We start from the raw sequence: 19,904 nt of genomic DNA, 5'->3' as shown, positions 1-19,904 counted from the left end.
AAGAAAGAAATAGGGGCTGATAATGGATGGCACGTGCATGGATGGCTGATAATTAAACTTTAGTTTAATTAAACCAAAGTTTAATTAAACAAAGCTTAACTGCAGCTTCTTTCTACATTTTTTTAATTATTATTTTGTTTTTCTTTCTTTCTTCATAATCTCCTTACCATCAGGACATAATTGCACACACTATTTTTGGGTCATCGGGTTCCGCTTTCTCATTGACGTTGACCAAGGTTGACTGTGTCGACAATTTTCGTCCTTTTGTTGAAAACTCCAATAGCTCTATTTTTGCACAACTTCTTCCGAAATCCACAACTCCGCTTATTTACTACAAAATAAATAAAATTGGATTAATTACATATTAATTGATTTGAGGATTAACTTATTTATAGTGTTTTAGATACAATTACATGCATAGAAATGCGTGTAATCAGACGCAGGGGCGCGCGCGGCTGTGCAGGCAGGGTAGGCTAGCCGGCGGGCTGGTGCGCGGGTTGCGGTAGGTTGGCTAGCTGGTGCCTGCCTGGGAGAAAGGGGCAGCAAGGCTGGGCGAAGGGCTGCGGGGCAGCAGATGCTGCAGGGGCAGCGTGGGCTGGGCGCAAGGCTGCGGGGCAGCAGATGCGCAGTGGGGAGGCTGTAGGAGGCTGCGGTGCTTGCGGCAGAGGGGGGTTGCAGTGCGGTAGGCTAGCACGGCTAGGGTTTGCGGCAGCTTGGTGAGGGATTTTTCGGGTTTTGGTTTTTAGGCTAGGGTTAGGGCTCGTGCTGATAACGTGTTTAAGTAAAAAAAGGAATTGCGGAGAGAATTGTGTTGTATTATTGATAATAGGAGCCCTTTATATATGGAGTTTACAGAGTACATAAAAAGTAATAGAATCCGAACATAACTAGGAAATCTAGAACCTTCTTCTATTACAACTCTACGACTAAAACCCTAGTTTGAAGAGGCACACATGATGTCGACTTCCTTCAACAGATATTGTATTGTTAGCGACTTGGTATAAGTTCTTTCTTATCTACCGTAATAAAAAGTAATGTGTCAAGAAATGATAAAGTTAGACCAAAACATAATGTTCGTAAACAAACTACTGACTCGAGATTGAAAACCTTAATATATGTATGTTCAACTTACTAATCAGAACCAACTCCATTCTGTTTTGGCTAACTGCATGTAAACCAAAACAGTTTGTATTCTCAAAGCATTGTGGTTATTCGTTGATTTAGCCAACTAGATTATTAGTTTGACTTGATCACAACCATCCATATATGCAAGAAGAATTTCATTAATATACACCCAATTTCACTACAAATATTAGATTAAACCTACCTATAAAATTCTTTTAACATACACCCAAATCTATTAACTAGGTACATCTAAAATAAAAAAAACTCTATTAACTAGGATAAACTTGTATTCATGCGAGCCTTTAAGGGCGTTTTGTAGTACCGACGTAGTAGTTTGTATCCTGCTTCCTGTATAAGTTTAGTACCCCAAAGAAGAGTATTTTAATAATAATAATAATAAAAAGTACTTCTACATAAATAATATACAAACGACACCGTTTGTAAGAACAACCCCAGTGCTGCTCAATGAGCCGCGCGCTAATCCTCATCTCTAGGCATCCCTCCCAGCTAACCAGTATTGGAAGCACAACCAGAATTTAATTCTTTACTTCCTCTGTCCAACCTTGCTCCCAGACACCTACACTCTCTTTTGGCACTCCCATATCTTTGATCGAATGTTTATATATTGATAAGAACCATAACGCCTGCATAACACAGAAATGCATTAGTTAGAAACATGGAAACATACGTACCTCAATTTGAATAAAACAGAATGCATTAGTCGGAAACATATATACCTTCATTTGAATAGAAAGAAAAACAAAAGAAGCATAGTTTTTCAAAAGCATGGTAACTAATGGTTACATTCTCTTTCAAAACCAAATTGGCTTTAATATCAAAATGAAATATATTTTGTTCAAGTTAGTGTGCATCACAAAGAACAGGTTTTGATGGCAATTAGTTGGTCTTAGCCAAAACATTGAGATACAAAGACATTTGAAGCTTTAGCTACCTCTGCTTACCAACATTAATGAGAAGTGCCTCAGGGAACAATTGGAACACTAAACCATTGATCATCTTTCAGAAATTGAAGACCTTCCTTGCAGTCATCGTATTGCGGCCAAGATTAAATCAAATTATCTTGCAAAACTGCCATCATTTTCTGATTGCACCTCGCTGTCACATGGCTTCTATATATGCCGTCCTTGTTGCCGTCTCGTGGCTTCTTTGCCATCCTTTTTGCTGTCACAGCTGTAATGATGTCCAGAATCAGAACTTGATGCAGATATTAGTATCTTATTCATATAACCACAAACACGGGAAGTAAAAGAAAATAGGCATGACATGGCTAGAGTAACCAAAAGTACAGATATATTCCAGATCTACAATAAGTCACCAAGCCAGATGATGTTTCAATTTGTATATAACAAAAGCAATCATGCATCTGGCCAAAAAAGTGGTTGAACACTTGTTAACAAGAGCCGATGTATGGCAACTTAACGCAGCAAGAATACCTCTAATGGTTCTGGACTTCTGGCCCCAAGAGGGATACTAAACTCCTCCATACCACCTTTATAATTGATAAGAGAGAAAAAAGAAGTGGACAATAAAACTTCTCTTGTCCAAACTTACCTTTAAATTTCCTTTTATTGTTAGCTGTCCTCCTTTTTCTCTCCACCTGTGTAAGTTCTGCTTCTTTCTTATCATCTTTGCCCGAAAATACTTCCTCAGGAGCCAGCATTGCTTCATCACAGACCGCCACAGGTGCATGCTGCCCAAGGAAGATATGTCACACGCTTGAGCATGATTGTCTATTTCAGACTTCAGCATAGTGAAAATGATACTCCAAAATGAAAAAGAAAAACAAAATAACAGTTACAAAGGAGAAGAAGGTAAGGTTCACGTTACCTCTTCCATAACTAGGGCGCAGACATTATCTTGTATAGACATAACCTCAATAACCAGTCCCACAGATAGCAGATGACAAGTAAATACCAAAGAGAGAAATTAACTTTTGTAATCATACATAAAACTTATATTGAGAGAGAGCATACAGGTTTTGGAGTGAAGTGGAAATGAGAAAGAGCATCCAACTTCAAGCAAAGTTTCCTGAACAGGATTTCTGCCTGATCAATGATATGGACCACAAGGCTAATGAATCAGCACTTTTATGAACACAGAAACGTACATTTTATGTGATACGTACATTTATCTCTGCTACTATTTTATGTTTCTTTGTAATACATAAGACAAAACCTCAAAAGAGTCATAAAGGTATGCATATATTTGTGTATACAAGGAGAATAGGAGATTAAAGTTCAATGTATTACAAAGAAATATAAAATAGTAGCAGAGATAGAAATAACAGCAATCAAAACATGCACCTCATTCTTCTGCTTGTCTTTGGATGACCATGGGCCAGAATCTGCATTTTATGTTTTGAAGATTCTCTTGCTGCAGAAGGTTGATAACAATAGCTACTCAGTACTTTTTCCTTGTAACTGAACATACTAACCTAGGAAAACAGCTTCTGAAAATAACATATAGATCTCAAGAAAAAAAGAAATCCAGCTCAAGGGAACAAAAGCATGTTGGTGAACCAAGTGATGCATTTTGCATCCGAAGATACATACTTCATAATCTTCATCCAGACCTTTCTTGTTCTTATTATCGTCCTATATATCAAACAAAGAAAGATTAGACATTGAAGAAAATGTTTCCACAACATACCATAATTAGACTCGAAAGATGTTATAGAATAATGCTTTACCTTCTCCTTTCTCTCTCTCTCTCTCGGTGCTTTAGTAGGTAAAGTAGGAGCCCTTTAAACATCATCAAAAAGTTTCTATAAACAAATCAAAATCCATTTTATGACCGGTTATGATCCACTTAAAAAAGAAAAACAGAGGAAGTAGAAGAAACAAGCATGCAAGTCAAACAATGACAATGAGCCTGCGTTGCCAACAGGAATACCCAGCAAACCTAATACTTAAACCAAGTTCTTGTCAATCTGTTAAACACATATTGAAGATTCCAAATTTGCACACTAAGGTCTGGCATCACCAGACAATGCCTAATCGTATCGACATAGCATAGATTATATAGTTTACGAACCAATTTTCCTCACTCTTGTCATCATTCTCAACATCACACTAGTCCCCATTCTCAAACTCAATGACAAAAACAATAACTTCCAAACAACATGATCATAAAGTACACAATTTAATCAATCCAAAAACTCAGACACAATAAGTGTCAATAAGAACATTAGTTATAGAATCACAGCACTCCCATTTATAAATGTCCAGACAGGGTAACCGTCTCATCCCCAGAAACCAAAACGGGTGTTCCTTGCCAAACTCTCTGGAATACTCTACAGCATCCTCTCTCTCTCTCTCTCTCTCTCTCTCTCTCTCTCTCTCTCTCTCTCTCCCCAACCATCACGACCCACCATTCCACGAATCGACTAAAGCAGCTTTGTTGGCCAAATCAAGCTTACCCAGGCGGGAGATCTCTGCAATGACCACAAGGGCTCCCTTTCTCCCTTTTAGTTTCACGTAACGCTAGCCAACGGTCAGAGATGCAATGAACGGTTCAGATTCAAAATTTTGACATTTTACTGTTACTGTTAGACTAATATATATATTGAAATGGACCCTCTTTTGGTCAGAACTCGGAACACAGCAGATTCGAAAAAGTCTAGAAATTCCTCTGGGTCCCTAGGGATTCTTTTGGTCTCAATTCTTAATCCCTGTAATTTCAATTCTCTCATTTCTTGACTGCACAGAGATCTCTGTCTGTCAACTCGATCTGTTCCTCTACAGGTAACTCTGAAGCTCTTTAATTTATTGTTTGAAATCGTACTCTGTCTGGACATTTATAAATGGGGAGTGTTGTGACCTGGGTGGCATTTTTGCTTGTGTATAAATGGAGATAGAAGACGTGAATATGACAGAGGTGGTGGAACAAATCCTAACAACTCTGCCTCCCAAAACTTTGATGCGATTCAAGTGCGTTTCTAAAAGGTGGCATTCTCTCATCACCAATCCCAGGTTCGTAGCTAAGCACTTGTCCATTTCCAAGCACAACAATCGCTCTACTCCTTCCGTCCTTTTGAAGCGTTTAGTCCACAAGGACAATAACACTGATAGTGAGACTCAAGCGGTATTCTCATTGCTTAAATTTCGCAATGATATTGATGGTGGTGGCGAAGGGCATAGCTTTCTTTCTGGGGTAGAGGAGATTGACATTCCTTCTTCTATGAGTCTAGAGACCAGAGGCTCATCACTTCATATTATAGGCCATTGTAATGAGATCATCTGTCTAGTTCCAGCTGTTTCTGGTGAGGTGATTTTATGGAACCCAGCAATTCATGAATTTAAGCCTCTTCCCCCTCAGCCATACCTTCCCAATTCCCCAGAAATAATTGGTACCAGGCCGGGTTGGCCTAAAGATGTTCCCTACAGTATACATCTAGAGTACATGGATAGTTTGGGATTTGGCTATGATCCTAGGTCTAATGACTACAAAGTTGTTAACATTGGATATCCTTGTCTAGAAAGATCTCTTGATGGATATCGTATTAATTTTCCCCTGAAAACAGCTGTATATACCTTGAGTACCGATTCTTGGAGAGAGATGAAGACTTTTTCTTTGGAAACACAATCTACCATCCTTTTCCCTGACCGCTTCCAGATGTACTTCAAGGGAATGTGTTATTGGTCTGGACTTGAGCTGCATAAGGAAGTACATTTGTTTGACGCGATGGAAGAGGAATCCATTAGGAACATTATCATTTTGTTCGATATGGGTGACGAGGTATTTCATGATATGCTGTTACCGGGTAGTCTATCTGATCCATTTGAGGTACCTTTTAATATGCACCTTCTAGTGTGGAATGAATCCATTGCTCTCGTTGGATTGCAAAGTGATAATTCACCGTATGGTGTATCTTTTGGAATATGGGTGAGAGATGAATTTGATGGTCCTAAGAGCCCTTGGACTAAACACATATGTTTCGAGCTCACTGAAAAGCCGTTGGGATTTTTGAATAGCGATGAGATTCTTATGGAGGTGACAAAGGACACAAGTGGACGTATATTCTCATATAACCTTAGTACCAAAACTCTCAAGTATCTTCCCATTGATGGCGTGCAAAATGATTCTGCAGCTATTGTCTATGGGAATTACAGTATAGTTTCAATCTTGGGAGGCAACAAGCTGGAGAACACAGATAATTCTACAAATGTAATTCCTTACTATGTTTTCTGTTCAAGTCATAGACAAAAATATGCGTCAATAACTATGTTTAAATTATATGTTTAGTTCAGAGATGCAGCATTGTGCAAATTATAGATGTTTCTCTATTTTATAGGCTGGCTTTTCTCTGTTCAAGTACTCTTTTCCACCTAGTCATTCAATGGTAGACAATGAATGGCACTCGTATTCAGTATGGGCCATACCACCGAATGACGTGTCTCTCAAGATAAAGAAGGTGATGAAGGCTCTTAGGTTGGAGTTTGGTGGGCCGGAGATTGAGCCCCATATCACCGTTGTGGGGTCTATTCGAATGACACATGAGAACGTGCTTAACGAGTTCAGATCTCTTCAGTCTTGTGTTACTTCCGGGTACAAAGCTAAAGTTAACCAAGTGGTTATTAGGAGTTTCTATTACCAATGTGTTTCGCTCCTCATTGATTCCTCCGTTTTTTCCGATGATGAGTCCTTTAAGGTATTCAATTTTCTACTTCTTCATATCATTCTAATCTTTTGTTGTCTTGATTTGATATGCATGTATTTTCCAGTGCCATTTTATCCTGGGATAAATGCATAATGTGCACGATTTTGTTACTTAAAACTGTGAAACTTCTGGTTGGAATTTGTTTTGGAGATTCTATGCAATTATTCATTTATGGCACCGGCCTCCTGATGTTAGTCAAGCATCATATTTGCTATTTGCAATTTTTACTGTGATACCACTACATAAGTACATATCAATTTTTTCTTTTTTTTCTTTTTCTCAGATACATAGAGCAGCTGAAGCCTGTGGTAGATGTTTTGGTTTCCACAACGGTAAGTTCTTTTCACTGTGAAGTTGGTGTGGTCACTAATGTTTTGTTTTTTAACAAACGTGAAGGAATGAAAAACATACCAGATCTAAAATGAGAGTTGATGAAAAAAAGAAGATGAGAATAGATAAAACTAAAACTAAAAATTATGCAACACTGTTTTTGGTTTTAAAGAAATAAACAAGTCTTTATATTTTACGTTTTTAGTGTCTGTTGGGATTGAGAGAAGACGCAGGGGGAGGTGGTTTTATCTTGGCTTTTCTTCTTTCTGAAGTCCTGATTTCACTAAAAGAAAACAACATTCGTTCAAAACTGAATGTACAAGTGTATTGATTGAAGGGCCCACTGGCATAAAGATTTACTACTGTAAATCCATTATGCTTTTAAATCTCGTTTTTGCTTATGAAATCTAAGAAGACTATTTGAATATGTAATTATGATAATGAAACAGCTGTATATACCTTGAGTACCGATTCTTGGAGAGAGATGAAGACTTTTTCTTTGGAAACACAATCTACCATCCTTTTCCCTGACCGCTTCCAGATGTACTTCAAGGGAATGTGTTATTGGTCTGGACTTGAGCTGCATAAGGAAGTACATTTGTTTGACGCGATGGAAGAGGAATCCATTAGGAACATTATCATTTTGTTCGATATGGGTGACGAGGTATTTCATGATATGCTGTTACCGGGTAGTCTATCTGATCCATTTGAGGTACCTTTTAATATGCACCTTCTAGTGTGGAATGAATCCATTGCTCTCGTTGGATTGCAAAGTGATAATTCACCGTATGGTGTATCTTTTGGAATATGGGTGAGAGATGAATTTGATGGTCCTAAGAGCCCTTGGACTAAACACATATGTTTCGAGCTCACTGAAAAGCCGTTGGGATTTTTGAATAGCGATGAGATTCTTATGGAGGTGACAAAGGACACAAGTGGACGTATATTCTCATATAACCTTAGTACCAAAACTCTCAAGTATCTTCCCATTGATGGCGTGCAAAATGATTCTGCAGCTATTGTCTATGGGAATTACAGTATAGTTTCAATCTTGGGAGGCAACAAGCTGGAGAACACAGATAATTCTACAAATGTAATTCCTTACTATGTTTTCTGTTCAAGTCATAGACAAAAATATGCGTCAATAACTATGTTTAAATTATATGTTTAGTTCAGAGATGCAGCATTGTGCAAATTATAGATGTTTCTCTATTTTATAGGCTGGCTTTTCTCTGTTCAAGTACTCTTTTCCACCTAGTCATTCAATGGTAGACAATGAATGGCACTCGTATTCAGTATGGGCCATACCACCGAATGACGTGTCTCTCAAGATAAAGAAGGTGATGAAGGCTCTTAGGTTGGAGTTTGGTGGGCCGGAGATTGAGCCCCATATCACCGTTGTGGGGTCTATTCGAATGACACATGAGAACGTGCTTAACGAGTTCAGATCTCTTCAGTCTTGTGTTACTTCCGGGTACAAAGCTAAAGTTAACCAAGTGGTTATTAGGAGTTTCTATTACCAATGTGTTTCGCTCCTCATTGATTCCTCCGTTTTTTCCGATGATGAGTCCTTTAAGGTATTCAATTTTCTACTTCTTCATATCATTCTAATCTTTTGTTGTCTTGATTTGATATGCATGTATTTTCCAGTGCCATTTTATCCTGGGATAAATGCATAATGTGCACGATTTTGTTACTTAAAACTGTGAAACTTCTGGTTGGAATTTGTTTTGGAGATTCTATGCAATTATTCATTTATGGCACCGGCCTCCTGATGTTAGTCAAGCATCATATTTGCTATTTGCAATTTTTACTGTGATACCACTACATAAGTACATATCAATTTTTTCTTTTTTTTCTTTTTCTCAGATACATAGAGCAGCTGAAGCCTGTGGTAGATGTTTTGGTTTCCACAACGGTAAGTTCTTTTCACTGTGAAGTTGGTGTGGTCACTAATGTTTTGTTTTTTAACAAACGTGAAGGAATGAAAAACATACCAGATCTAAAATGAGAGTTGATGAAAAAAAGAAGATGAGAATAGATAAAACTAAAACTAAAAATTATGCAACACTGTTTTTGGTTTTAAAGAAATAAACAAGTCTTTATATTTTACGTTTTTAGTGTCTGTTGGGATTGAGAGAAGACGCAGGGGGAGGTGGTTTTATCTTGGCTTTTCTTCTTTCTGAAGTCCTGATTTCACTAAAAGAAAACAACATTCGTTCAAAACTGAATGTACAAGTGTATTGATTGAAGGGCCCACTGGCATAAAGATTTACTACTGTAAATCCATTATGCTTTTAAATCTCGTTTTTGCTTATGAAATCTAAGAAGACTATTTGAATATGTAATTATGATAATGAAACTCTAATTCTAAGCTAGTTGGAAATTAGAAAACAATTTTTTAAGTTAACAGATACGACCTTGTACTTTGAGACATACTAATGATTATAAATAGGGGAAATGATCATTTACCCAATTTTAGCTTAAAAATTGCCCACTTACCCAAACACTCTAAGAGAATGTCCGCTTACCCAAACACTCTAAGAGATTATTTCCCTATTACCCAATTAAGTATTTTTTTATATTCTTTTTTATTTATTTTTGGGACAATTTTGCCCTCTCCTTCTTTGTCACTTAGATAGAGAAGTGATAGGAGACCTTGCCGGACTCCGGTGACCAGTGGCCGGCCGCGGACTCCGGCGACCAGTGACCGGAATCTGGCGACTGGTAACTGGAATCTCGAATCCGGCTACTGGGACCGGTGACCGGATTCCGGCGTCTGATTTTATTACCCCCCAATAATATCCAGTAATCATATTATTGCCCCCCAATAACAAGTTTATTGGGGATCAATAATTAGTGAAAAATGAAGATATTTTGAATTTTGAAAGCTTTCGGAGGTTTATCCAAATAAATAATTTTATTATTGCCCCCCAATAATCATATTATTAACCCCAATAGTCTTTTTATTTCTACATATTTTCTCATACTTTTCAATGCAAATCAGTAATCACATATTCATATTATGATCCCTTGGCAAAACCCTAATTTGGGTCTCTGTCTCCTCTCATTTGCTCTATTATATTCCCTCCTTTCCCAGCCAACTTCCCACATGCATTCTCGACACCACAAGCCTTGTATAGACACGTGTCCCACCACTTCTCTACCACCTCCACTGTCGCTGTACTCATCCTCCTCATTGGCGCCGACGATCTCACTCTCCAGAATCCACTCGTGGATAAGAAACAAAGCCTCCTGCTGCTGCTGCGCCTTCACCGCCCTACCTTCTCCTCCCTCGTCCATCGTCCAGGTCCAGGTCTGCTGGGATTGCATGCTTTCAGGCCCACCCAACTGCAACAACTTCGGATCTGCCGACATCATGCCCCTCCGGCCTCTTCGCATTCACCGCCGGCAGCTCCATCTCCGTCCTCTGGTTCGATGTCGACACCAACAACAACTCCCGCCGCGCCATCCAGGACCTCTGCTGGGTCTAGGCCCGACCCGATTCCTTCCCTCGCCGCCATCTCCAGATTCTCCTCCCTCTTCCTCTACGCCTCCTCCACTGGCCGCTGCTTCTGGAAATAGGAGTGATCCGTTCAGCAGTGATCCGTCGATTCTAACCATTTATGCTTCGTCGGAATCAAAGGCTTCTTGCTCTCTGTCATCGTTTTATGCGAGAGAGAGAGAGAGAGAGAGAGAGAGAGAGAGAGAGAGAGAGAGAGAGAGAGAGAGAGAGAGAGAGAGAGAGAGAGAGAGAGAGAGAGAGAGTCTGAGAGGAGTGTAATTTATTAATTAAAATGAGGGCAAAACTGTCAATAGAAGTTAGATTGGGTAAATGAGGTTAAAAAACTCTTAGTGGAGTAAGTGATCAATTTTTATGTTGAAATTGGGTAAGTGGTCACGCCCCTTATAAATAATCTTCTTGCTATCTACTTGAAAGTTCTTTTCCATACTTTAGAGCTGAGATGTGGTTATAATTTGAACTCAGGGGATGATACTCTGATGGCCCATGGCTTCTTGTAGTTATAGTAATAATTTTTTTTGGTTGTCAAGCAATACAAAATCTAGTTAATAGTAGAACTGAAACAAAGAATGTCAATCTTTCTGCCGTCGATCTTGCTATCTTTAAAATTGATGAAGACATATTTCTTGATGCTAGCTATTAGCTAGTGTTGCATCACAATACTAGCCTCAAATCTGATGCTGAAGGTTATTCATATGCGTGTCCTCTGAAATATACGATACCATAGAAGTACTTAAATCAATTGCTCGTTTTAGATAAACCAATTAATTCATGCTGATCATTTAGACATATATATTAGATTTGCCAATGCTTTTACTCTGCAAACTCTAATCAAGCATTACTTAAAGACTTAGCTTGTGTGGTTTTGTAACTAATTTTTTATTCCATGGAATATGATTTCTGTGTCCTCTGCATAGGTGTTAGACCACATTTGAGTCTGCTATATGGGAATCTGACAGAAGAAGAGAGGAGAAAAGCAAAAGAAAAAGTTAGTATTCTGGATAAGAGCATTACTACCATGAGCTTCCCCATAACTCGACTTGCACTGCACAAAATTGACTACAAAGACAAGACTCTCAAATCGTGGGAGAAGATTGCTGAATACACCCTCCAATATTTTGATTAGTTCTCCTAATGAACTGCTTATTAAAGCTCGGTTTGTAATAAGACTTTGTATCAGTTTCTGGTGCGGTCATGTATTAGATTCAATAATCAATTTGTTTCTCATGTGCAAGAAAACTAACTCGAGTAAAATTACTATAATTCATTAGATCATTCTTCATCATCACGTACATTAGAAATAAACTATATATCAAAGAAATCGAAATTGTATATCATCCGGTCCATTTCTCATGCTTATTACATGCACCAGCTAATAACATACTTATATAACTATATATAAATTAATTAGTAACCATAATATATAGTTGGATCGGTGCAAGTTGACAATCGAGGGCGACAAGGGACCGGTTGGCCTCCCAAAACATCAAGACAGATGATGACTTCCTCCAATAGCCACGTATCACTGCCCATGGCTTTGATCTTCTTGCACATAAGCAGAGGGTCCATAGTAGTGACTGCCCGAATGGCTTGTTCAAGGTCAGCTTTATGATAGTCACCACCAGGGTGGATTTGCGAGTTTGCAAACAGAATATATGCATTGAATCGAACCCACGCCCAGTGAGCTGTCCTAAAATACTCCGTCTGCTTGAGTTTGTTCTCCGAGCAGGTACCGTGCTTGTTATATTCGGTCCGCCAGAATTGCATGTTGGTGAAACGAGCAATTAACTGGGGCCATGCTTGCGGCAGAAAATAGTCTTTCAAACCATGGTTTTCGGCAGCAAACATCTAATCAAGTTCATATCGTGATCAATCAATCCATTCAGCACGTAAAGAAAAACAACATGCAGAAATTGAGAAAAATGAAATTTATTCCATGCATGCAATACCTCAGCTGGACTAAAGGGTGTGCCAACGCATGGCTTTTCAGGTGTCGTGTCATTACTTGGCCAAAGGCCATGAATTGTAAAAGTATTCCGCGGGGGATTCCGGACACAATCCGGATTATGATGGCAGAATGTAGCCGGCCATTGCTGGACAAACTGGAAGTAGTCGTACTTATTGGCGGCTTTAGCACCTGATGAAAAAGCAGAAACAAGCAGCACGGCTATTGTACTTAGCAATGCCATATCCATGATTAACACCAAGGATATAACTCTAACCAAATGATGAAATGATGGATGAAGATAGAGTAGTGCACAGATGATGATCGATCGAGGAGGTTTATATAAGGGTAGCTTCATGGTGTGTGTGCATATTCAGCATAATGTGAACACATATGCGCGCATACATACTAGTGTTAGACTGGTAGAGTTGTTGTAGGGTGTGTCATTTCTAATCCCATACGATAAACTAAATGAAGAATGACATCTGCTTTGGGTATATATCTGTATGTCTATAACTCTGTTTCTTCTTTTATAAATAAACCTAGCTAATGACTTTCAAATCTTGCAATTCATTATCCGCTTTCACGATCAACTAATTGAAATCTATTCATCATTACCAAAACTAAAAACCAATTGAATTAATGTAGTTAGCTAGTTAAAGGCCTTACGCATCAAATTTGCCAAAACTGAAAACCAATTAAATTAATGTAATTTGCTAGCTCTTAGTTTAAGGCTTTAATAATCAAATTTGCCTAAGTGGTTTTTAGTTTTGGCAAATTTGATGGTCTATAGTTTAAGGTTTTACGCATCTCAAATTTGATGATTAGAGTCCAAGAGCGTACTTTTCTTGAAATTATGCAAGAAAACTCTTCTAATAAAAAACTTTAATAATCTACAAACCACTTTCCGGACTATTGATTTTAAATTTTCCTCTTCATCAATTGGGAAAACTATTCATACTCTTAGGCAAAGCCATTCCTACATTTTGTAAACGAAAAACAAAATGCCTTGATATTGAAAGGCAAAAACATTGCTATTTGGTCCGATTTGTATGAACCATGCATGTTGCTTTACATTTACATTTGAAGTTTCTAATGAATATATAGCTAGTAATGAATACTAACAACTTTAACCCTCGCCTATAACTAGTATTTTTTTTTTTTGAACAGAGCCTATAACGAGTATTTGACCCACTCTACTACAATTATGGGTAAAAGCCACACATAAAATGTGTGACGAAATGACCTCAAAGGACACACACACGCAGCCATAGCCACACAACAGCCACTTTTAATAGGGTCAGTGCTTTGTAGAGGGGTGGCTTTCCCCTTAATAGTCTCGATTAATTCTTTGTGTGGCTTATTTGAAGCTCTGACATAGTGGGATCAGTAATGACAATGGTGGGTAGAAGTCATTATTATAATTGTTTTTTTTTTTTTAATTGCTTCTGGTCCAATATCGAGTCTTTCTGGGGATGGATAGCTGATATATATCCTGATCTTATTCATTTGATTTCATCTTTCTAAAGATGGATGGGTTCAGTGATGAAAGTCGGTGTCAACGATGATCTTCTTGGGTTTAGTCACTATCATGGTTTCAGCCTCGCTCCTACTCAGTGATGAAGTTTGAGATCTTCCGATCAGAGATCATGATATGCATAGACCCATACTTGATTGAAACACTGAAACCAGATTCTGAATCTCTGTCTAGTTGAGGTTCTTCCAGTTTAACCTGGCGTGCATCATGACGGCCATCCTTGCACATACATAAAATCAGAGAGTGAGTTAACTCGGAGAAGAGCCCTGGAGAACAAGTTTAGATCACATCTTTTCAAAATCAAAGAGGTTGTATTAACATCGAAGCAAACTGAAAACATATAGCTAGCAAAGAACAAGATCTGTACAAGACATCCTAAATTTGATATCATAGAGCTAAGAACAATAGTTTTACTGCTGAGTTGTCCCAGATCTAGGAGAATACCTTGATACCTTCACGTTGATTCCACCCACTTCATCACTAACAACCAAAACAAGGTAATTAAAAAGCAAGGGAAAAGATGAAACCCATTTAATTTCCAGCATTTAAATCTGTGACTGAAAACGCAGATATCCATGTACAGTCAACAATGTAAAAACGGCCAGTAGCACCTTCTTCCTCGGATCCGACTTTCCCTTCTTCACGGTGGCCATCTGTTTATACCTAGTATGCATATCGGCCTATCGATCATATCGTGGCCATTTAATGAATGAAGAGATTGGGATAATTGGGTAATTTTTAATTACTATTTTGATGATAATTATCTTGATTTGGAAGATAAGTGTTCATTAAAAGATTTTATTTGGGTGGCATTCGAAACGAGTAAGGAGAGCAGCTTATGAAGTGGGACTTAAAGATAAGTTTTCATTTGATTAAACAAGCTGCTAGGTTGTTGTGTCAAACTGTCCAAACCAATTAATGTAATCATGCAATAATACTTGTTGAATAGGAGTAGGATTCTGTTGCATGACCGTGGTACAACGCTAAACTAATTGCATGATTAACATTGATAAGTCATACATACTAGCTGATGACGTGAGACCTTGATATACATCATGTGTATCAATTACTTAACATGCATTAGGAGTCCTAATAAGATTGAAGCAAGCAATTTGAGTTCGAGAGAAAGACTTTACATTCGCTTGGTTGTCCAGCAAGTCCACCTCTATATAAAGAAGCATCGACAGAAGACAAGGGACACGCACACAACTCCAGAAACTCAAGCCATCAAGCTTTTCTTGCTTTCGTCTTATCTTTTGCTTAGGTAGAATTTCCGTCTGTTCCTTAGTTAGTTTGCTCTGCTAGTTACAATCTTAGTTACTTTACTTTCCTTGTAGCCTAGTATCGATTTTGAATTGTTCTCTTTGTTTTCTTTCAAACAATAGTTAATAATTTTCAGCCATTCAAGATTTCAATTTTATTGTTATTATATTTTATTTGCTCCTTATTGTCTTTATACTTTATTTGTTTGACCATGTTATTTACTGTTCGTAGTCGCATAGTAGCTATCAATCTTGAGAATTACATTCGTTACGAGTTCACCTTTACAGTTACATGTTATTACTTGGATCCAATTGACTTAAGCCTTGTGACCAGACAATTCGTATTCACTCATACTCTCACAACCACACCCAATTCACCCGACCTTCAACCATCAAGTCCTTGATCCAAAGGCAACGAACTATCGGCCGAGAATCAGTTCATTCCTCGGCCAACAATTGCTTGATAAGTCAGAATTACATCTACTACATCCACAATTGCACACTTGGCCTTCTGGCCGTGTGTTGGCACGCCCCGTAATCGATCCATTGAGAATGACATTTGTTCCTTGATCTCTCGGCTATCTAGGCCGAGGTGATTTTCAGAGGCAACACCATCACCATGTTGCCGACGCAAGGCGGCGATAGATGATTGAGACTCCCCTTGATCCCTTTGATCTTCTTCCAAATTTCCCCTTCACCCTCTTCACGGTACTGAGGCTTAACTTGTTGAAGGAATGATCATTGGATGATGGACTGGTGATTTTGATGAGTTCAAGGAGAAGGGAAGAAGATGCAAGTGTGGGAGGCTGGGAGAGGACATAAGAGAGTGGAGAGGCTCTATTTCCCATTTATTTCAATATAAAATAAACAAAAATAACATCCACTCGTGAAAAAAATATATATAAAAAATAATTTTCAAAAAAATAAAATATAAAAATTCATTAAAAATTGGACCTACGTGCTTCCACGAAGAAGATTTTAACAAGTATAAAATAAGAGAGATTCTTACGTAAGGCAAACGTACTACGTGGCTGGTAGGGCTGCCCAATCAGTGAACCAGCTGTAAACACGGGAATCTGAAAACAAATAGAATGCAGACACGTGTACAAAAATAATAATTTATTAATTTAAGTGCGGTTACAATATTTGGTAATCCTCTGATTCTATCTCCGTCTCTCCGATGATGTATTTAACTCAAGGGCTTGACACTTGATCTTAAGGTATACGATGGTCACGAGAGTTGACACGTGACGAACGTTTTGACTTGAGGTTGGTGAGGAACTGGCTATTTGGTAGCTTGAGGGTTCTTCACACGAGCTTAGGAGGCTTCAGAAATTTTGAGAGTATTTTCTTCTCTTTTTTTGGCTGAAGTCCTTCTCTTGATTCGAGAGAGGGTATTTATAGTGTCGGCGTTTCTCTTAATTTGGAATGCCTTGATGACACGTAATTAATTGCATTTTCCTTAATAACATAATCAAATCAATCAGCCTTAATAAACTGATTTAATCACGGCCATTAAGGAATTAGCCAATCAATTTGATGGCTGATTTTAATTATTTTTTCTTAATAACATAATCAAATCAATCAGCTTTAATTAACTGATTTAATCATGACTATTAAGGAATTACCCAATCAATTTGATGACTGATTTTAATTGTATTTCATTAATAGCATAATCAAATCAATCAGCTTTAATTAATTGATTTAATCACAACTATTAAGAAATTTAGCCAATTAATTTGATGGTTGATTTTCATCTTGATTATTAATTTAAATAAATTGACATCTAATCAGCAGACGAAATGTAATACCCCGAAAAATCCAAATTAAATTCCATGGATTTTTAGAAATGATTTCACGATAGTAGGAGCGAGTACGAAGCTTGGAGAAGTTGTGGAATTAGTTCGAACGATTTTATTTTCGAAAACGAACGTTTTTAGGGGGTCAACAAAGTTGACTTTTTATACGTTCAAAATTTGGGAAAACTTCCTTCATGAAAATTGTAGAGCTCGTCGATACGAGTTCGTGGACATGTGGAACGCAATATTTGGAGTTCGTATGAATAAGTTATGAATTTTTGAAAATTGGGAATTTTCTATAAATAGGAAATTTTCTGATTTTATTTTCATTTAAGGACGAAAAAAAAAGTTCTTTTTGCGGAAAAGCCCCCAGCCCTCTCCGTTCTCTCTCCTCTGTTTCTCGTCAGACCCGGCGGGTTTTCTCCGACCCGACCCGGACTTTTCTCTCTCCTCCGGCATCCTCCGGCCACGACCCGGCCTTCCCCGAGCTCGCCGTCGCACGCACAGCCTCCCTTTGGCCTCCCCTTGCATCGCCGCTGCTCCCAGATGGAGATCGAAGACACCCAGCCATGCAAACCCGACCCGGCCGGAAATCCCCGATTCCGGCGTTGCATGGGCCGATCGTTCCCATTTTCGTGATCTCCTCTTCATGCTGATCATCCCCATGTAAGCCTTTCATCACGATTTTGTGTATAGAACGCTAGATCATGGTTTGACTTTTTCGACGTCCCTGATTTAATCTGAAATCTGATCGGACGCACAGGATTAATCCAACTTCAACGCTTGATCTAGGACAATCTAGGCCGAACCAGGCTTAGCTCCAGGTATGGAAGTCGACCACCCTTTCATTTTGAACCAGTTTGTAGTTGGTCACTTTGCCATCTGAGGTGGTTGACCGGCGTTGACCGCCGCGTTGACCGCCCACTGACCACCGCTTGTGGCGGCGCATCAGACCATATTTCGAGTTTTCATTATCTAGGCGATGATCTATGCATCCATACGAGCGTTTTGATATATAACATGGTCATGTTAGAAAAAGTTGGTAAATAGTGGATTTACGTTTTTACGTTACTATTTACGGTTTTTACGTTTTATCTTCGGTTTACGATCTACGAAGATCAGACCATCGGTTTTACTTCAAATTTTAATATGTTGATCGTATGACTGTCCCGGTGACTTTGTGAGGTCACGGGCGAAGATCCGACCGTTGGATCTTCGTATATTTGAGAAATAGTGATTCGGAAGGCGATTCGTGAGAATCCGACCGTCGGATTTTCATATAATTTTGTGGAGATGTTAGTAAGGGCGATTCAGGAAGATCTGACCGTTGGATCTTCGTGATAATTTTGGAGGATGATCCTAAGGGCGATCCGTGAGGATCTGACCGTTGGATCATCATATAAATTTGATCTGACCGTTGGATCATCATTAAATTAGAATCCGACCGTTGGATTTCTGTATATGTGTGGTCTATGAATGATTTCTAAGTTAAGATCGTGTTTGACTAGGTGGTTGATGGATTGATTGGTGAACGATTTCGGATCGTTGTTTTTGAGCTGTTAAGAAGACGCAGCGGGAATTTAGAGGTGAGTAAACCTCACGTGGTTCATATTACGAACCGAATAAATTTATTTACCTTATTTTGTCGTAATTGTGTGAAAATATTTATGGAATAAATATTTGTTTTAAAATCATATGGACTTGATCAATTACGGTCCATAGGTAAGTAAAATGGTTTTAATTATACAAAATGAATTTCACGATTTTCTTGTGTGAACTATAGTTGGTATTAGTGGTCATTCCTGAGTGGGTGATTACGTATATATATATTTACGTGATTATATGTGGAATGGTGTGACATTGAAGAGTGTGGAATTTGGGATGATTAAAATACTATGAATTGAAATTTGACTTATCATATTTATATGTGATGATCATGATTGATGAGTGCTTGTTAATATTCATGATTTACATTGGAGTATGTATAGAGTTGGAGAATGTAGGATTCTGAGGACGAGGTGTCCGAAGTTTGACGGTTATGGATAACCGGAGTGTTTGTGTACTGAGGACGGGGATGTCCAAAGTGCGACGGTTTATTATTAACCGAAGTTGTGTACCGAGGACGGGGATGTCCAAAGTGCGACGGTTTATTATTAACCGAAGTATATGGTGCTGAGGACGGGGATGTCCAAAGCGCGACGGTTATAGTGTTAACCGAAGTATTTTTGCCGTTGCTTGACCCTAGGCCAAGGTGTCAGAGGTAACGAGGCAGTTAGAGCTCTAACGTGTTATTGGGATGGACCAGAGTGGTGTTATGTGGGTTGGGTGTTTACAGGACCAGTGTGGTGTATTGTGATTTGAGGATTGTGAAAATGTATTCCTTGTGGTTTTCCATGAGTGGGTTGATGTCTCTTTGCAGACGTAATACTGTTGAATTTTACTTGAATTGTAATTTAATAAATCAACAGTTCTTTCTTGTTCACTCATACTGGCTGTAAAAAGCTTACCGGGTTTTGTGTTGTTGCAACTCCCGGTACACTATTCAAATTGTGTAGCGGGTAATCCTACAGGACAGGAGAACCAGGACGGTGATCGTGCGGTTAGAGCAATGGTTATAGTTTTACAGCAATTGTAATAGTGAGGCGAGTTAAGCTCATTTGAGCCTTACAATTTGATTTGGTGGGAGTGTGCTGTAATAAATAA

At 38.5% G+C, this 19,904-nt stretch overlaps 2 protein-coding genes across 5 annotated transcripts; one reads left to right on the top strand and one right to left on the bottom strand.

Annotated features, from left to right (window-relative positions):
* Positions 1-4,748: 4,748 nt before the first annotated feature.
* On the top strand, positions 4,749-11,897 carry LOC133720169 (uncharacterized). 4 transcript variants are annotated; one of them, XM_062146356.1, is made up of 8 exons: positions 4,749-4,889; positions 5,003-6,312; positions 6,440-6,796; positions 7,089-7,137; positions 7,585-8,228; positions 8,356-8,712; positions 9,005-9,053; positions 10,236-11,182. In XM_062146356.1, exons 2-8 carry the CDS (start codon positions 5,014-5,016, stop codon positions 10,718-10,720), a joined length of 3,240 nt encoding a protein of 1,079 aa, XP_062002340.1. In that variant the 5' UTR covers positions 4,749-4,889; positions 5,003-5,013; the 3' UTR covers positions 10,721-11,182. The 4 variants fall into 4 exon arrangements, with proteins under 4 accessions (XP_062002340.1, XP_062002339.1, XP_062002341.1 ...); XM_062146355.1 differs by having other exon boundaries at positions 4,755-4,889; positions 4,999-6,312; XM_062146357.1 differs by lacking the exon at positions 10,236-11,182 and adding an exon at positions 11,576-11,897 and having other exon boundaries at positions 4,755-6,312.
* A 168-nt stretch (positions 11,898-12,065) lies between these two features.
* LOC133720758 (ribonuclease S-2-like) lies at positions 12,066-12,853 on the bottom strand. Its single transcript, XM_062147226.1, has 2 exons — positions 12,608-12,853; positions 12,066-12,506 (listed from the first exon to the last, which is right to left on the bottom strand). The coding sequence occupies exons 1-2, from the start codon at positions 12,851-12,853 to the stop codon at positions 12,066-12,068; spliced, it is 687 nt and encodes a 228-aa protein (XP_062003210.1).
* Positions 12,854-19,904: the final 7,051 nt, after the last annotated feature.

This window comes from Rosa rugosa, chromosome 7, assembly GCF_958449725.1.
Source record: "Rosa rugosa chromosome 7, drRosRugo1.1, whole genome shotgun sequence".
Classification (NCBI taxonomy): domain Eukaryota; kingdom Viridiplantae; phylum Streptophyta; class Magnoliopsida; order Rosales; family Rosaceae; genus Rosa; species Rosa rugosa.
This window is presented reverse-complemented; position numbering and strand designations above follow the sequence as displayed.